Below are 14,741 nucleotides of genomic sequence, written 5' to 3'. Positions count from 1 at the left end.
TTCCTGGTCCACAAGGCAAAGTGCTCTGAAGTCAGCTTGCAGCACAGCCCTGACTCTCAGGGCTCGAGCAGCATATGGCAGGCAGAAATAGGCTCCTTCTGCTCAGGCTGACCAGAAGGGTGAGCACAATACCAGCCACAGGCTAATAATCCCAGCTGACAGACAAGGTACACTAGCTCGGCTGCAACACTGGGCTAATGCAGCCGTACAACTCTCCTTGGCTTGAGCTGCCTCACATCCCTCCAGTCCAGAGCATAGGCAGAGTGACTTCAGCACAGCAAGGGTTTGAATGTTCTGTACTTTGAGGCTAACTGTACGAAGAGACAATAACAAGTATGAAGAGGCAATAACAAAGTTTCAAGTCTCTATGTCCATTTCAGACCAAACCTAGCTCCTTGTGTACCTCAGGCATCCACCTGCATGTCTCAATCCAAGTTTTACCCAGCATATTACTGTAAATCCAGATACAGCAGCATTAAGCAAATAAGGAGCAGCAGAGACTAATCTTTCTCCACTTCTTAAAAAAATGTGATTAGCTGGGTTTGGTGATATGAACCACCATTTCATTTCCTTTTTGCTTTGGGGAGTACCCGAAGAAAATCAGAGATGTAATTTTCAAAATACGTCATATTGTGTATTATAAAGCACATCTGAGTATTATGAATTCTATTACTACAGTGAGTCTTTGCTGTCCATCTGCTGGCAGAATTGAATTCCAGGTGTGTATTTTTCTAAGGCAGGAAAATTGTCACTCCGCAACCGCAATTTGGAAGTAGTGTTGTCAGTGTATTCCTAAGCAGAGTTTCATTAGTCTATTTATGGTATTCCATTGAAAAAAAGTCCACTTACCATCTGTGAGAACTTTCTTCACCACATCATTAGGGAAGCATCTACTTGGCTTGCTTTGGTTTTCTCAAGTCATCTTTTTTTAGTGCTAAGTACACCCTCCCATACAGCCTTGTTGTGCCCTTGTGGTTATATATTACTGTATGGCAGCGTTTACTGTTCAGACAATGCTCTGTGAAGGGAGAACTGGGAACATTAGCTTTTTAGCCCTCATTTCTGCATAGCATATATATGTTTCTGAGCTCTACCTGTTTGTTTGGGGGTTTTATTCTCCAAAAGAGCCACAAGCAATGGCACGCTACTCGTTTTCATGAGTGTCCTGCTACTTTTACATACAAAGTGCAAGGGAACTGCACCACAGAGGGAACAAGGCAAAGTTTGGAACAAGCAAAGGCCTGTCACTCTGACACAGCTGCATAATATTTCTAAGACAAGTAAGTACGAGTCAAACTCATTTTGTGCATAAAATCCAGCAGTTTTATTAGCTGCCAGGCTTAATCTTGCAGGGTGTCTCGTGTACTGCTAGCCAGTAGTCAGAAACAAGCAGAGTCAAATTCAATTCTTTAACCCCATCTCCTGGTCTCATCTAGGCAGTCACATTTAGAATTCAACAAAATTAAAGCTGCTGAAACTCACAGTGAATTGAAAGAAGATGTGATATTTTTAGGGCAGCAAAGCCTTTACAACTCTAAGGCCTGCCTGGGTTGGGAATCTATTGTGGTGCAGGCACAGGTACTGTGCTGGCTATCCTACACTTTCACGGTATAGTCGGCTACTTCACCTTTGCTTTGGGGTAAGTGTATCTAAGTGATGAATTAGTGCAGAGTAGCTAGCACACAGCCAATTAGCCAAATAACTTGCTTCACAGTAGGAAAGCCCATACATTTCCAGACAGAGTGCTAGCATGTTTGTGAGTAGCTGTGAAGGACTTCTAAAGAAAGACTTTCAGATCAACAGGTAATCCAGCAAAGCATCAGAATTCATGTGGGGCACGTATCACGTATTCTACAAAAGTCCAAACGTGCAAAAGACTGGCATATTCCACTGACAATGCTTTCTTCCTGCTAGCCACATGGGTAATAGTCTCACTGAAGGAAGAGTAAACCTGAAATGAAACTTTCCCCTATTATAACTGATGAGAAGTGAGTGCCAGAACACAGGCAAAGAGTCAGAGCAGTCTGTACCGGCAAATGCAAATAAACTATGCATACTTGGCCAGGAGAGGTACAATTAAATGTGTACCAACTTCCTCGCGTTCCTTTGTAATTCATTTTTATTCATTCTTGCAATGAGTAAATATTTTAAAAGTAACAAATGGGCAGAATAGCTAGATTTTACCTATTAAAATAAGCATTTGAATACCATTGTGAAAATCCTACAATTCCCTTTTTTCCTCACTTCCTTTTCAATAAAAACCTGACATTTGTATCGTGAATTAGTTCTAGCAACTATCAAGTCTGATTCTAGTACAAGTGACCAACTACTGCCAATAGTCTGAAGAAAAAACAGGATATAGAGGTTTATAGTGTTAACAGAACAGAGCAAGTAGTCAGAACTGTTAAATCCTATTTCTGTTTTTGTCAGGGGGTCACTATTTGATCTGTTCAAAAAAACTGAGTGAAAAATTTTCAGGTCTAAGGCATGCTAGAATGTATGGGTAAATGTGTGGGACACTGCATGTGAACACTGAAGTCCACATGAATGTGGGTATTTGCACTCACAGTCACTGAGAATACAGACACACAAGACAGTCTGCTTACTGAGTCTGCCAGGGACCATCAAGGAGTGCAGTGCATGTAAGGTCTTTCGTACAAGCTCTATCCATATAGGCACTAAACAACCTGTAGGAAACTCCCACTTTGTATGTGGATGAGTCAAAAAAAAGAAAAGAGTAAAAAAAAAAAGTAAAAAAAAAAAGAAGAAACTAAGCATAAAACTGTTATGGGCAAATAATGACTGGATAACAAAATATAACTTTTCATTTTTGCACAGGAAAACTCATAATGCATAATCCCACTGACCTGGAAAGAAGCATTTTAACAAAAATTTAAAACTCTGAGATCTTCATATAGAATGTACACCTGTGCATTGATTTGAAACCTGCTGAAAACGTATTTGAGTGGTGCCACTGATATGGAATCCACGGATAAAGATGGAGACTACTAACAGTTGTTACCAATATTGAAGAGTAAGGCAAAGTGGGCCCGTCTCCCTGCTGTAGGAGTCACTGATCATTATCCTTTGCTGAGTCATGAGGGGACTTTTTAATATAAAGTCAGATTCAATATTGTACACAAAACAGATAAGCTAACTAAAGTGTGTTTTTGCAGACAGCGTATTTATCGACAGCACCTAAAAGAACTTGCACCTGTTGCTTTAATAGACCTCGTTACTTGTGGATCTAGTCATGAGAATTTCTCATTGAATGCGCCCGGACCTATAGTATAATGCGCCCAGACTGTATTATGCTATTCGTGCATCTGTGCAGCGCATATATTATGCTATTCGTGCATCTGTGCAGTGTGAATATTCAGTGATCATGACTGGCCTGCACTATTTGTGAATTTAATTGTCCGAATTCAACGTTAATGTGCCAGACCTATAGTATAAATTATACTATTTGTGCATCTGTGCACCAGACTGGTCATTTAGCACATTAGACTTATAGTGCTGACTTGATGTTACTTGCATCACTCAGGAGTTCAATCTAGCCGCCTTGCATGGGGCTTAACTTCTGCTAAATTAATTATCTTAATGCAACACCACCCCCTAGACCTCCCTGACTGAGGGAGAGAGGCTGCAGCAAGAGTTCGAGCTTCTTAAAGTTTGCAAGGGTGCCACCATGTGACACAAACCCATTCCCAGAAAAGGGAGACAGAAATGTCCTCCTCAAGGCACTCCAGCAATTCACTTGAAAAAAATGGTAACTGCTATAGGGCCCTTCTGCCCTTAACTTTGAGCCCAGTACCATGCCGTTCCCCCAGGTTCCCCTCAGAAAGGGCTGTTGGGAACCCCCTTCAGCAGTCCACCCAGGAACATACAACAGCAAACGAGACAAGAAAGCAAGCAAGAAGGAAGGCAACAGCTAATCCTAGAAGCAGCAGAAGGCTTCCTACTGAGGTGCTTTGGTATTACACTGAGACAGGTTTTGTAATGCTGTTGGCCTACATAGCTGTGAAAGTTCCCCTGGCATGTTTTATATCAATAGGAATAGTATCTCCTGGCAGTTTCCAGCATGAGACATTGCCATCTGCCTAAGTCCCCCATAAATGTCAGGTGAGGGATTCTGATCTGTTTTGCACTTCCAGTCCTATACTGCTGTGATATAAATAGCAGCAACATGTTTATTAATCCCTATACGCATACGTGTATGGGGATTCCACGTGTTTATATAAATGTGCGCTTTTAAGGACAAATCTTTGCTCAGTTACTATCACAAGAGTAGCTTTCTGCCCCAAAGGAAGTGTACAACAACCATACTCAGTACACTGTTTTTGCCATTGTACAGGGCCAAGAGCCCTCTGCATGTTTGGCATGAATTTGCAACAAAAGCCTCTAAATTCTGTATGACTGGAAACTATGGTTTACCTCCAGACATACTGTGCCCCAGTCTGTGTACCTTGTGATGAGGAGGACAAGTACTGTTCACTAGCGGCTTACATACACGAATGTCCCAACAAGCTATGGCAGCATCTTGGACTGTGGTTGCAGAAGCAGCTGTGCTGCCAGCATGCACATGAACAACCAGGAGATGACAATAGCCTGTGTGCTGGTTTTGTTGGGATTGAGTTAATTTTCTTCACAGTAATTACAATCTTTTCTTTTTGTAGCCATCACAGTCCTTTGGTTTGGATTTAGTATGAGAATAATGGGATAACACACTGAACTTCCCATGCTTTCCTTTACAGTAGCTGGGCTTTGTTTTGGAGTCAGTATGAAAAGAATGTGAGAACTCACTGATGTTTTTGGCTGTTGCCAAGGAGACCAAGTACTTTCTCAACTTTCCAGACACAGGTGCACACAGCAGCTGGGAGGGGGTATAAACAGGATAGCAGCTAAATTGACATCTAGGCTGGTCAGTGAGATATTCCCTACCATTAGTGTCAAGCTCAGTATATAGCTGAAGCCGGCTTTTCTGGCTTGTTAGGTTTTTTTGACCGTTTTGCTTTTTTGCTCTCTTTTCAGGATTGGCTGTTCAGGACCAGGGTGCTCTCTTTTCGCAGCTCGGTGCAATCATGTTCAAGCATGCACTACTGTCTGGATCTCTGCTCTTCCAGGATCAGCTGTAGAGGACCAGTGTTCATGAGCAATTGCCTTGTGCCTCACTTATTTTATATGCATATTATTATTATTATTATTATTATTACTATTTTATCTTTTTTTGCTGTCTTATTATGCTGTTCTTATCTCAGTTTCTCCCTTCCCTTTTGATTCTCTCCTCCATCCCACTTGGGGGAGGTGGGGGGATTAAAGGAGTGGCTGTCTGGTGCTTGGTTGCCAGCTGGAGTTAAACCACAACAGCCTGCCAGGAACCTGCCCAGTGGGGCACACTTAACCGAGGAGTATCAGTAACCAACTGAGGGTAAACTTTTATTAACAATCTAGTCTGAATCAGGAATGAGCTTCTAGAGTGAAATTCCTGACAATGCCCACCTGCTGCACTTCGGTTCACATTGCAGAGCTGTGTTGGGGCATATGCACTGAACTACTTTTGGACTAAGCTACACCAGGAAATGCACTCTAGCAACACACCTAAGGATCTCCAAATACTAACCAGTGTAGTGTGAACTTATTAGAGCCAACTATTCCTCCTGGGCAGAACTTATTCATGTATGCATAGCCTGAAGCCAATCTCATGAAACATCAGTAACATGGACATAGTATAGTACAGTATGGTGTGCCAGCAGTATATGGCATCCAAGAACGGAGATATAAAGATACTACATACAGACCATGTAGTAGCATACCATGCATTTGTGGTATACAGAATCTCAGAACAGTTAAGGTTGGAAGGGACCTCTGGAAAGCCTCTAGTCTACTCTCATATCCCCAGTTACATGTTACATATGTTTTTGCATTTTTTTACATTAAGGAAGCCATGGTCCTAGATGGTTGGTGGTTATGCTGGATATAATTTTCATACTCTAGAAGAAATAACATGGACATTTTTTCCCTTAGACTGAGAAGCCTCTTGAGAAACAGGTTGTTCAGCTTGGAGAGGAAAAGGCTCCAGGGAGACCTTATTGCTGCCTTTCAGTACTTAAAGTGGGCATATAAGAAAGATAATATTTAGCAGAGCCTGTTGCAATAGGACAAGATGTAATGGTTTTAAACGAAAAGAAAGTAGATTTATATTAGATGTAAGGAAGAAATCTTTTACAATGAGGGTGGCGAAACACTAGAACAGGTTGCCCAGAGAGGCTGTAGATGCCCCACCCCTGGAAACTTTCAAGGACAGGCTGGATGGGGCTCTGAGCAACCTGATCTAGTTGAAGATGACCCTGCTCATTGCAGGGGGCTTGGACTAGATGGCCTCTGAAGGTCCCTTCCAACCTGAACTGTTCTATGATTCTATATAAATTTAAATGCCTTTAGGAATAGCTGAGAGCTTAACTCATGTCTTGAGAAAATAGTAAAAAAAGCTATAGAGCAGAAAGCAGCCTGGAAAAATTACTGATTATTGATGAGGTGTTTATATTTTTAAAAAGTCAAGAAATAGATCAGTCATAGTAAAAACTATATGTCTTGAGTTTTTCAGCAAAACTTTAAAACAAACAAACAAACAAACAAACAAACAAACCCACAAAATAAAGACAAATATTGTTTTAGTCAACCCAAAATGTTTCCTTAATACACAGTGAAGTGTTTTCCTTTGTATTGGAGCCACTGACATTTCCTTTTTTCACTGACCTTTTTTTTCAACTGAAAAATAGGTCTGACATGAAAATGTTTGGGCTGAAACTAAGTGTTTATTTTTGAAAAGTAAAAAATAAATATTTTTCCTTTTTAAATTCCCTTTCAATCTTATTTTCTTTAAAGCACTTCAGTGAATTTCATTTCTCAGATGTCAGTGAACCTGAAATACTGCATTTTTATGAACTTCACACCATTCTCCTACAGATGCCTGTAATTAACAGAAACAATTCTTAATTATTTTATGTCTTTGTTGGTTTGGGGTTTTTTTGTTTGGTTTGGGGGTTTTTTTGTTCTTCCTTGTAAGGATCTCTAATTTGGAATTGCTTACACGGGATCAAGTATGTTCTAGATAAAAGTTAGAAAATATCTTTGAACCTAGTCTGCTACCTTTCCCAAGCACTGAGACATGTATCGCAGATAATTGTCTTAAAGCTTTAAGTACACTGAGAGGCTTTGAAATTAATATAGAAGTAGGATTAAATATATAAAAGCACACTTATTTTTATTGCTTGTGTGCCTCTGGAAATAGCATTTTAAGTTAATGAACTGGAGGTTAAAAGTGTTAAATATCATACTGACTTGGTGAGAAAGGAGTTTTAATTAGCAGATGGACAATAACAGAGATGATGTCTTTGACAGATCCAGACAGTGTTTTCAAGAACTCATACAATTAATTGTTCTAAATAGCAAGTATTGCAACACAGAAAACAACAGAAAATGAAAAGGTATTAAATAAGAAGGTACCGAAGATGAAGGCCCACTGGTTAGCACTGCACCTTCTCCCCACATCCCTCTCAAGCACACAGCTTGCTCCTGTAGGAAGACAACTCTTTGCAGAGACAGCTTGGCACTGCAGGCTAGGGTTAGTGTGGGCTCCACATCCCCCCGCCTACACAGCCTTGGCACTCCCAATGTCACAAACACTGAGAAGGAATCTGTGTACCAACCGCACTCCTATGCAGGTGAAACAGGATGGAGTTTGAGCGACAGCCTTTTTTAACTGAAAAACTGTGACCCTTTAAACACTGCTCACAAATTTAAAGTTATTAGCAATCCAGGTTGGGATAGCCTGTAGATCAAGGGGAAACATCAAGATGAAGAAGAAAACTTAAATGTAGTAATTTCCTAGTATAGAAATACAGTACTACTTTGTAAGATAGAAAGTATCCATAGAAGAAGAAGATAGGAACAATCAAGTTTGGAAAGCAGGAATGGACCACAGCTGGGATTTTTGTTGTTTGCTTGTTTGTTTGTTTACCCTGTAACTTGCATGCAGTATTTCTGCTACTCTGAACAGAATGGTAGTTCTGCATCCATGACATTTCATATTACATAAACACCATTTGTACTAAGTGTACATAAAACTGTGAAGCACAACTACTTCACTAATCAAATCATAACGCTAATCAATTACCCAGACTTCTGTATTTTCAAACGTAATACTGTTTCAACATAATAATATTCCACTTCACTAGATTTATTTTGTAACAGGGTGCCTATACATACACACACATAGACTTGCCTATTAACTGCATATCATATATCCATAAGGGTAACATTTCTGTTTTCATAAACCTGCCCTGGAACTGTTCTCTAGCACCAAGACCAGCAGAAATGGAAGAGCCCACTCTCCAAAATACGGTGATCATACCCAAACTGCCCACTGGGAATGGCCATTGGCCCATGCGGACTCCTTAATCATGCCTGTGAACTGGGAGAGAGCTGCATGTCAAAGCCATGGCAGAACTGCTCTGAGGCTGACCTGCTCATAGAGGGTTGAGCTCCCAGCTCAGACACCTGCTCTGCCTCTGTTTACTACTATATATGCAGTCATAGTGTCTCCTAGTGGCTACATTCTTGAAGAAACAGACACAAACCCAAACTTCACACCTGAAACTCCCACTTTTCAAAGGTATACAAAATACAAATGCATCTCTAGATTTTAGAGTATCTAAAACAGCATCACTCAAGTAAAATAAAATAAATAAACACTCAAAGTTTAATATCTGAGTTACAAAGTCACATGCTGATTTAACATCTAAATGCTCTGCTACAATAAGTCTCCATAGGTTCAACCTACTGAGTTCTATGACAGACACCACAATCTGTGAATATGTAGTCATGTCACTGGATCTTTGAACCACACCAAAGACTCATAAAAGGCAATGCTAGCATAAATCAGAAGGCTACTTCTCCCAGCAGCACCTTGTCTGCAATCATGGCCAGCACAGGATGTTTAAACAGAAAACAAGCAACCCTGAACAATATTAATACTAGGTTCTAGCCCTTCCTCCTTGAACAAGCTATTTTCTGTTTCCAGCACCAACTAAACACCAAAAATTCACCTTGACAATGCAACCTGTATCAGGGGACTTTGTGAAAGGAAGACTTAAAAGTCAAGATACAGACAGAGTATTCAACAGTAAGCCAAAGCCCCAGTAACTGGAGCTACAGCAAGGTAGACCTAGAGGATGCACGGGTCTGATTTTGCCATGTTGAGGGACTTTTCCTTTCTCATTTTCAACTGACTGAAGCTTTACATTGTCCACTATTCTCTTGTAACAGAAAGATTTGGGCAGCAAATTTCCATACATGGATAAGCTTAACCAAATAAGACATTGAAAGAAAAAAATAATGACTGGAAAGGCACAGACAAAAAAAAATCTTTCCTAGCTAATCCTGGCTCTAAATGACCACTACTTTGTAACAATGGAATACAGATTTCCCTTCCTCTATGTATATATCGGGGCCTTTTGTTGTTTACCAAGTATCCCATCACACCTCTGACATCTCCACTTTGGAGATTTTAAGTAAGCTCCCCAGTTAGAGGAGAAATAACACACAGCAAAAATGACTGTGGTTGGAGCAGTTCTATCATAACAAAATAAAGCCTTAATATACTTCAGATCTCAACCAATGTATCTATATGAACATCAGACATAAACCTGGAGTGCATACAGTCCCCACCTCCAACAGGTTTTTCTCCGTGTACCTGTGTGTGCCTGAGATACACTGCTCTGCTTGCAGCAACAGGCACTGTCTGATACCTTTTTCCCACTGTGCCAGTGCTGGTGGAAAGCCTTTCTTTAACAAGGTCTAGTCAGTATTCACTTTCTCTGATGATCTTTATGGTGTCTGAGTTTGCTGACCTTTAGACCAGAGTAGTAAAGCTTATCTCCGTTCTCAGCTTTTTACCTGAGGGGAGAGAAAGATGACAATTCAGCTTTGGAAGAGGTTCTCACTCGTAAAAAAGGATTGACAAGTGAAACACTTCCCACTCAACTTGTTTTCTATATCTTCTTCAGCTATCACTGAGCACTAGTTGGATCATACCAAACAGTTTCAGCTTGTCTTAGTCTAGGTAACTTTACTAAAAAGTTTGAAAGCAAAGCCTAAACGTTTTGTTTCTTTTCTCACCCTGACAATTTAGCTCTATCCAGTAAGAAAAGCAAAAGCATTCCTCAGTTGAAGCCTTTCTGTTTCTGTTTTAGCCCACCTGTTCAGTCAACTTCTTTTAAAAGCACCTCTCTTTCTACACACATTTAAAACCTCTTTTCACCCAAAGCTGGCAAATCCCTCTAGTACAGCCACCTCTTATCATGCCTCCTCCCTGCACAACACATCCGACATTCCCCTACCAGTCCGAAATAAGCACAGACTTCTAGAGCCACCTTATGTGGGAATGTAAACACCAGGTGAGTGGAGCAGCCAGAGGGGAGTGAAAGTTGGGTTAGTCCAAGGATATAGAAAGGAAAGAGAAGACACAGCTGCAACCCTTAAGGATATAGGCTGGTTCCTCCATCTCAGAGTTTCATCATCGTGGCTCCAATTATTTGTTGACAGAATCTAGTTAAATTATTTCATTGTCAGATTAAATGCTACATGGCAGATTATACGTTGCACTGCTACCAAAACAGGAACGTACGAATTTGGAGGAGAAATTGCCCATGAAGGCAAAGCGGTAGCAAATGGTAAATTAGTTACCTCTGTCACAGTCCCAGGAAGAGCCGGAAGACCCCCACAGATTTGCCCTCTGTCAGACCTGGGGGACTGTCCTTTTCCTAAAGAAACCAGAGCTAATACTTTCTAGCCTTCCACTCCTCCCAAGCCAACTGCTCAGAGGCCGCTCTGCAGACAGCCAGTTCATTCCTTTATCCAAGTAACAGGACACTTGCGTGCACACTCTCCCAGACATGTGTCCGGTTATTTAAATCAGCTCATTAAGTCTTTTAGCCTGAGAGACATGAAAGCAATATAAACAGAGCTTCTTTTTGCACTCTGTCCTCAGAGAGTCCTATCCAGAGCAGATCATGCTGATACAACCTGACAACATCCAGGGATAAAGGGGAAGCTCACACCAGATGCAGTCTAATACTAGCTAGCATTATAAGAGGGTAACTAGAGATCAAACAAATGTCTTCTTTTCTTTCCTACTACCAGTTACTCTGTAAACCACACAAGTTCGCAGTCCCACCTGAGCAACAAAGTGCAATCCTGTCACAGGTAGAGAGAAAGATTTCCTTCCAAGGACACTACCAGGGCTGAACTATGTTTGCTTTTCTTTAAAGCCTCTTGTATAACCCTTCACCCTTTCTAGCATTTCTCTTGCTAGCAGTGTAATGCATTTGGCACAAAACTGCAAAATTGCAAAACTCCTCAAGAAGTTGGATTTGTTTATTGCCTTTTTAAGGGGTGGGTATGGGGACAGCTTCTCAATTCTTTTTGAATTGCATTATTATTGTTGTTGTTATTATTATTATCATTAGGGTGCTCCCCCCTGCATCTCTGAGTTAACCATTCATTTGGACTCTTCTTTCAGGCAGGTGGTCTAAGCTTGATCTGCCCGCCAGGAGTTAAACAAAGAAGTGATGGGAGGAAAAGCAAAACCTTTCCAGTGGCTCATATTTGAAATTTTTTTTTTCCTCTCCTAAATGGGGCTCGTCTGCTTCTCGTTTCCTCTCACTCCCTAATTATTCCGTTAGGGAATGGCGAGGGGCAAGGATTAACAATGAAGCAGATGACAGGAAACTGTTACCAAAAGCACAATGCCGGACACCCCCCCCCCATCCTCCCGTTCCTCCCTCCCAAGAGACGGTCCCCCTCACCCTTCTGTCGATGCCATGGTCCCGAAAGCCCCTCTATCTTCTCAAGAGTCCAAGGGATTATTTTGGACAGTGGGGCGAGAAGGCGGTTGGCTATTTGGGGTAACCCTCGCTTGGGTCTGGGAAGGAGCACGCAATTCCTTGTAATCCTGGGGGCTCCGTAGGGCGAGGATCCGGCAGCTCCACTCCTCGGCTCTCCCCCACCTCGCAGCCGCCGCCCCAACGAGGGCTCTCTGTGGCCCGGGGACTGGCGCTGCTACCCCGCGGCCGCCCAGCACTGGCCGGCGGGGCGAGGAGGCGCTCGCACCTGGGCTACGATCCCCGGCGCCCTCCCCTCGCCGTGGGGTGCGTGTGCGTGTATGTGCGTGTGCGAGAGGTGGGGGTGACTTCACATCAGTACGGTGTTGGCGGAGGCTGGATTGGAAAGCTTTAGCCCTCGAGCCGTGGATTTGCAGTCTATCCCTCTCTATTTTAGGCACGGGCTGACATCACGAGCCGTTGTTACTCCTATAAATCCCCCCAACCGCTCCTTGACAGAAGCGGGGGGGCCGCAAAGGGGGGCGGCGAGCCCCTCGAAGTGGGAGGGCCGGGCACTGCCGACCGCGACCTGCCCCGCTCGCCGCGGGCCACCACCGCGTCCCCAGAGCAGGCCGGGCCTTCTGCACCGAGAGGGCCCGCCGGGACTACGGGGGGTCGGCGTGGAGGGACGGCAAGGAGCGAATCCACACACACACTCCGTAGGTGTCCGGCTGCCACCTCATGTTACCTGGCGGACAGGCCGGCACTCAGGCGCGAGAAGAGCTCCGCAGCCCGTCTGGCCGAGGGGCACGCCACCGCCTCCACGCCTGCCAGGCCGTGCCCCCGCAGTCGAGGCACCTGCCCCGCCACGCCGCGGCGGCAGCCTCCCGAGGCCGTACGGCCTGGCACGGCGCTGGCCGGCCGCCTCTCGCCGGGCCTGGCCCGGCTCGTTCAACCTTCCACGAAAGCCGTCCTGTCTTGCCGGGCGGCACGGGCCTGGCTGCCGGCTGCAGCACGACCGACAAGTCGCAGCGGGCGGCGAGCGGGCCCGCCCGCCCCCAGGGACTAGCAGGGCGCGGCGCGGCCGCACCGAATGCGCCGGGCCCCGGCCCGGTAGCGGCGCGAGGCGGTGCTGCCCCCTGCCGGGGAGACGGGGGCGGCACTACGGCGGAGGCCCGGCGGCGGCGGTCCCGCAGGCTCAGCCTGACGGCGGAGCAGTGCCCGAGCGTGCCAGGTCTCGCTCAGCCCCGCGCCGCTGTGGCCCCAGGAAGAGGCCGCCGTCCCGCGGGTGGCCGCTGCGCCTCCCTGCTCCCTCTGCTCGCTCGCGCTGCCCGGGCACAGGGCCGTCCCGCGCCGCGTCCCTACCTGCACCGCGCGGCGACGCCGCGCCCCTCAGCACCGCACGGACCCGCTGGGGGGCGCAGCGCGTGGCTGTGGCCTAGCGGGCCGTGGGGCCGCCGGAAGGTGCGGTGCGATCGGGGCGTCCTGCCGGCGGGGCTGCAGGGCACTGCTGGTGCGTGCCCCAGTCCCGCTGCGGCGGCTCCGGCCGTGCCGGGGCAGGAGCCGCCGGGAACACGGGAGGGAGGGAGGGCACAGCCAGGGCACGGCCTGGCTACGACTCTGGCCACGGCCACCCTGGCAGGCCCCTCTCCAGAGCAGGGAGAGTTGGACGAGGACTCCCAACAGCTCAGCTCGCAGGAAAGGACGGAGATGTCCTGGTGCAACCTCTCCTACTCGCCTCCTCACTCTTGGGAACCACAGCATGGTTTATGCTGTAATTTTCCAGATCCTGCTACCAGCCACAGGCTGGCCTGGCAGCCCACTGCTTGGCCCAGAGGCTGCAGCTGGGCCATGTTTGCAGTGTAGGGCAGTAAGTTCTCGTACCGTTAAGTAACCACACTCTTCTGATGGGGCATGGGATACTCATGCCATGTCAAGACACCGCTATGCACCTTAGCTTCAGTTTCGCCCAGTTGAGGCTTTGCGTGCCAATCTCAGTGCTGTCTTTCTATCTGAGTCTGACCAACCTGATGTCCCATTTCACGTGGAGGAAACGTTTGTGCCATAGCCTGTTCCTTCTGCACCAAGGAACTGGCACAGAAAGCCAGCAGCCATGTGGGAAGCTCCCTGCCATGATAAGAAGCTGCAAGGTTGCAGGGGATGCACAGCTGAGCAAAGGCTGTCTGACCCTGCCCACCACTTTGACTCCACCAGGACAGCTTTCCTGCAACCAAGCTGATTCCAGTACCTGTCCTTAAAAATGACAGGATGCAGCTTAGTATGCATTCCGTAGTACTAATTGAATACACATTTTTTCTTGTAATCCTACCATGGACCTAGGTTTTCAACAGAAACAGCTTACCAGGGCAATTCCATTAGAGTCACCAAAGGTATGCCTGAGAAAAGCATGTACTTCAGTATGTCCATTTCCTTACAGTGATCTTTTTCAGCTAAGTGCCCAGGCTTCTGGGAGTAATTTAATGCATCGCAAACCCCGAAAGCATACAAAGGGTCAAGTATAAATTCATTGGAGTGAGTAAGAATACAGAGACTGTTTTCCTCCCTTCTTTTCATAGCGATATCTTTATGGGCTTTCCAGAATGCATAGCTCTTTTCCTAGGAGTGAAGATGTGTTGCTATCCATATTGTGCTGTTTCACACCCTTTCTCCAACAGATGGCATAGATCCTCACCTGTTTAGAAAGAGATGTTTGAAATAGTTTTGCATCTTAAAAATAGATCCTAGCTATCTAAGAGATTAGACATTCCAGCTCACAGGTTGGTTTTTTCCAAAGATTCATCCTCTATTTTTCCTCATTACTGGCATTAGATGTTAACTCCCGTTCCACTCAGGCAGTAA

General features: G+C 45.1%; 1 protein-coding gene across 3 annotated transcripts in view; it reads right to left on the bottom strand.

The window, feature by feature from the left end:
- SLC1A2 (solute carrier family 1 member 2) overlaps positions 1-13,270 on the bottom strand; it is a 97,611-nt gene extending 84,341 nt beyond the window's left edge. For 2 of the 3 annotated variants that reach the window (XM_065635528.1, XM_065635530.1), the window contains exon 1: positions 11,868-12,160. In XM_065635528.1, coding sequence (XP_065491600.1) covers positions 11,868-11,884 — 17 coding nt within the window. In that variant the 5' untranslated portion in view covers positions 11,885-12,160. Of the gene's footprint in view, positions 1-11,867; positions 12,161-13,247 lie in introns of those variants that run through there. The other variant, XM_065635529.1, reaches the window with a different exon arrangement.
- Between the last annotated feature and the right edge of the window lie 1,471 nt (positions 13,271-14,741).

This window comes from Caloenas nicobarica, chromosome 5 (assembly GCF_036013445.1).
Source record: "Caloenas nicobarica isolate bCalNic1 chromosome 5, bCalNic1.hap1, whole genome shotgun sequence".
Lineage (NCBI taxonomy): Eukaryota > Metazoa > Chordata > Aves > Columbiformes > Columbidae > Caloenas > Caloenas nicobarica.
The sequence above is the reverse complement of the archived record's forward strand: the minus strand, read 5'-3'. Positions and strand labels throughout refer to the sequence as shown.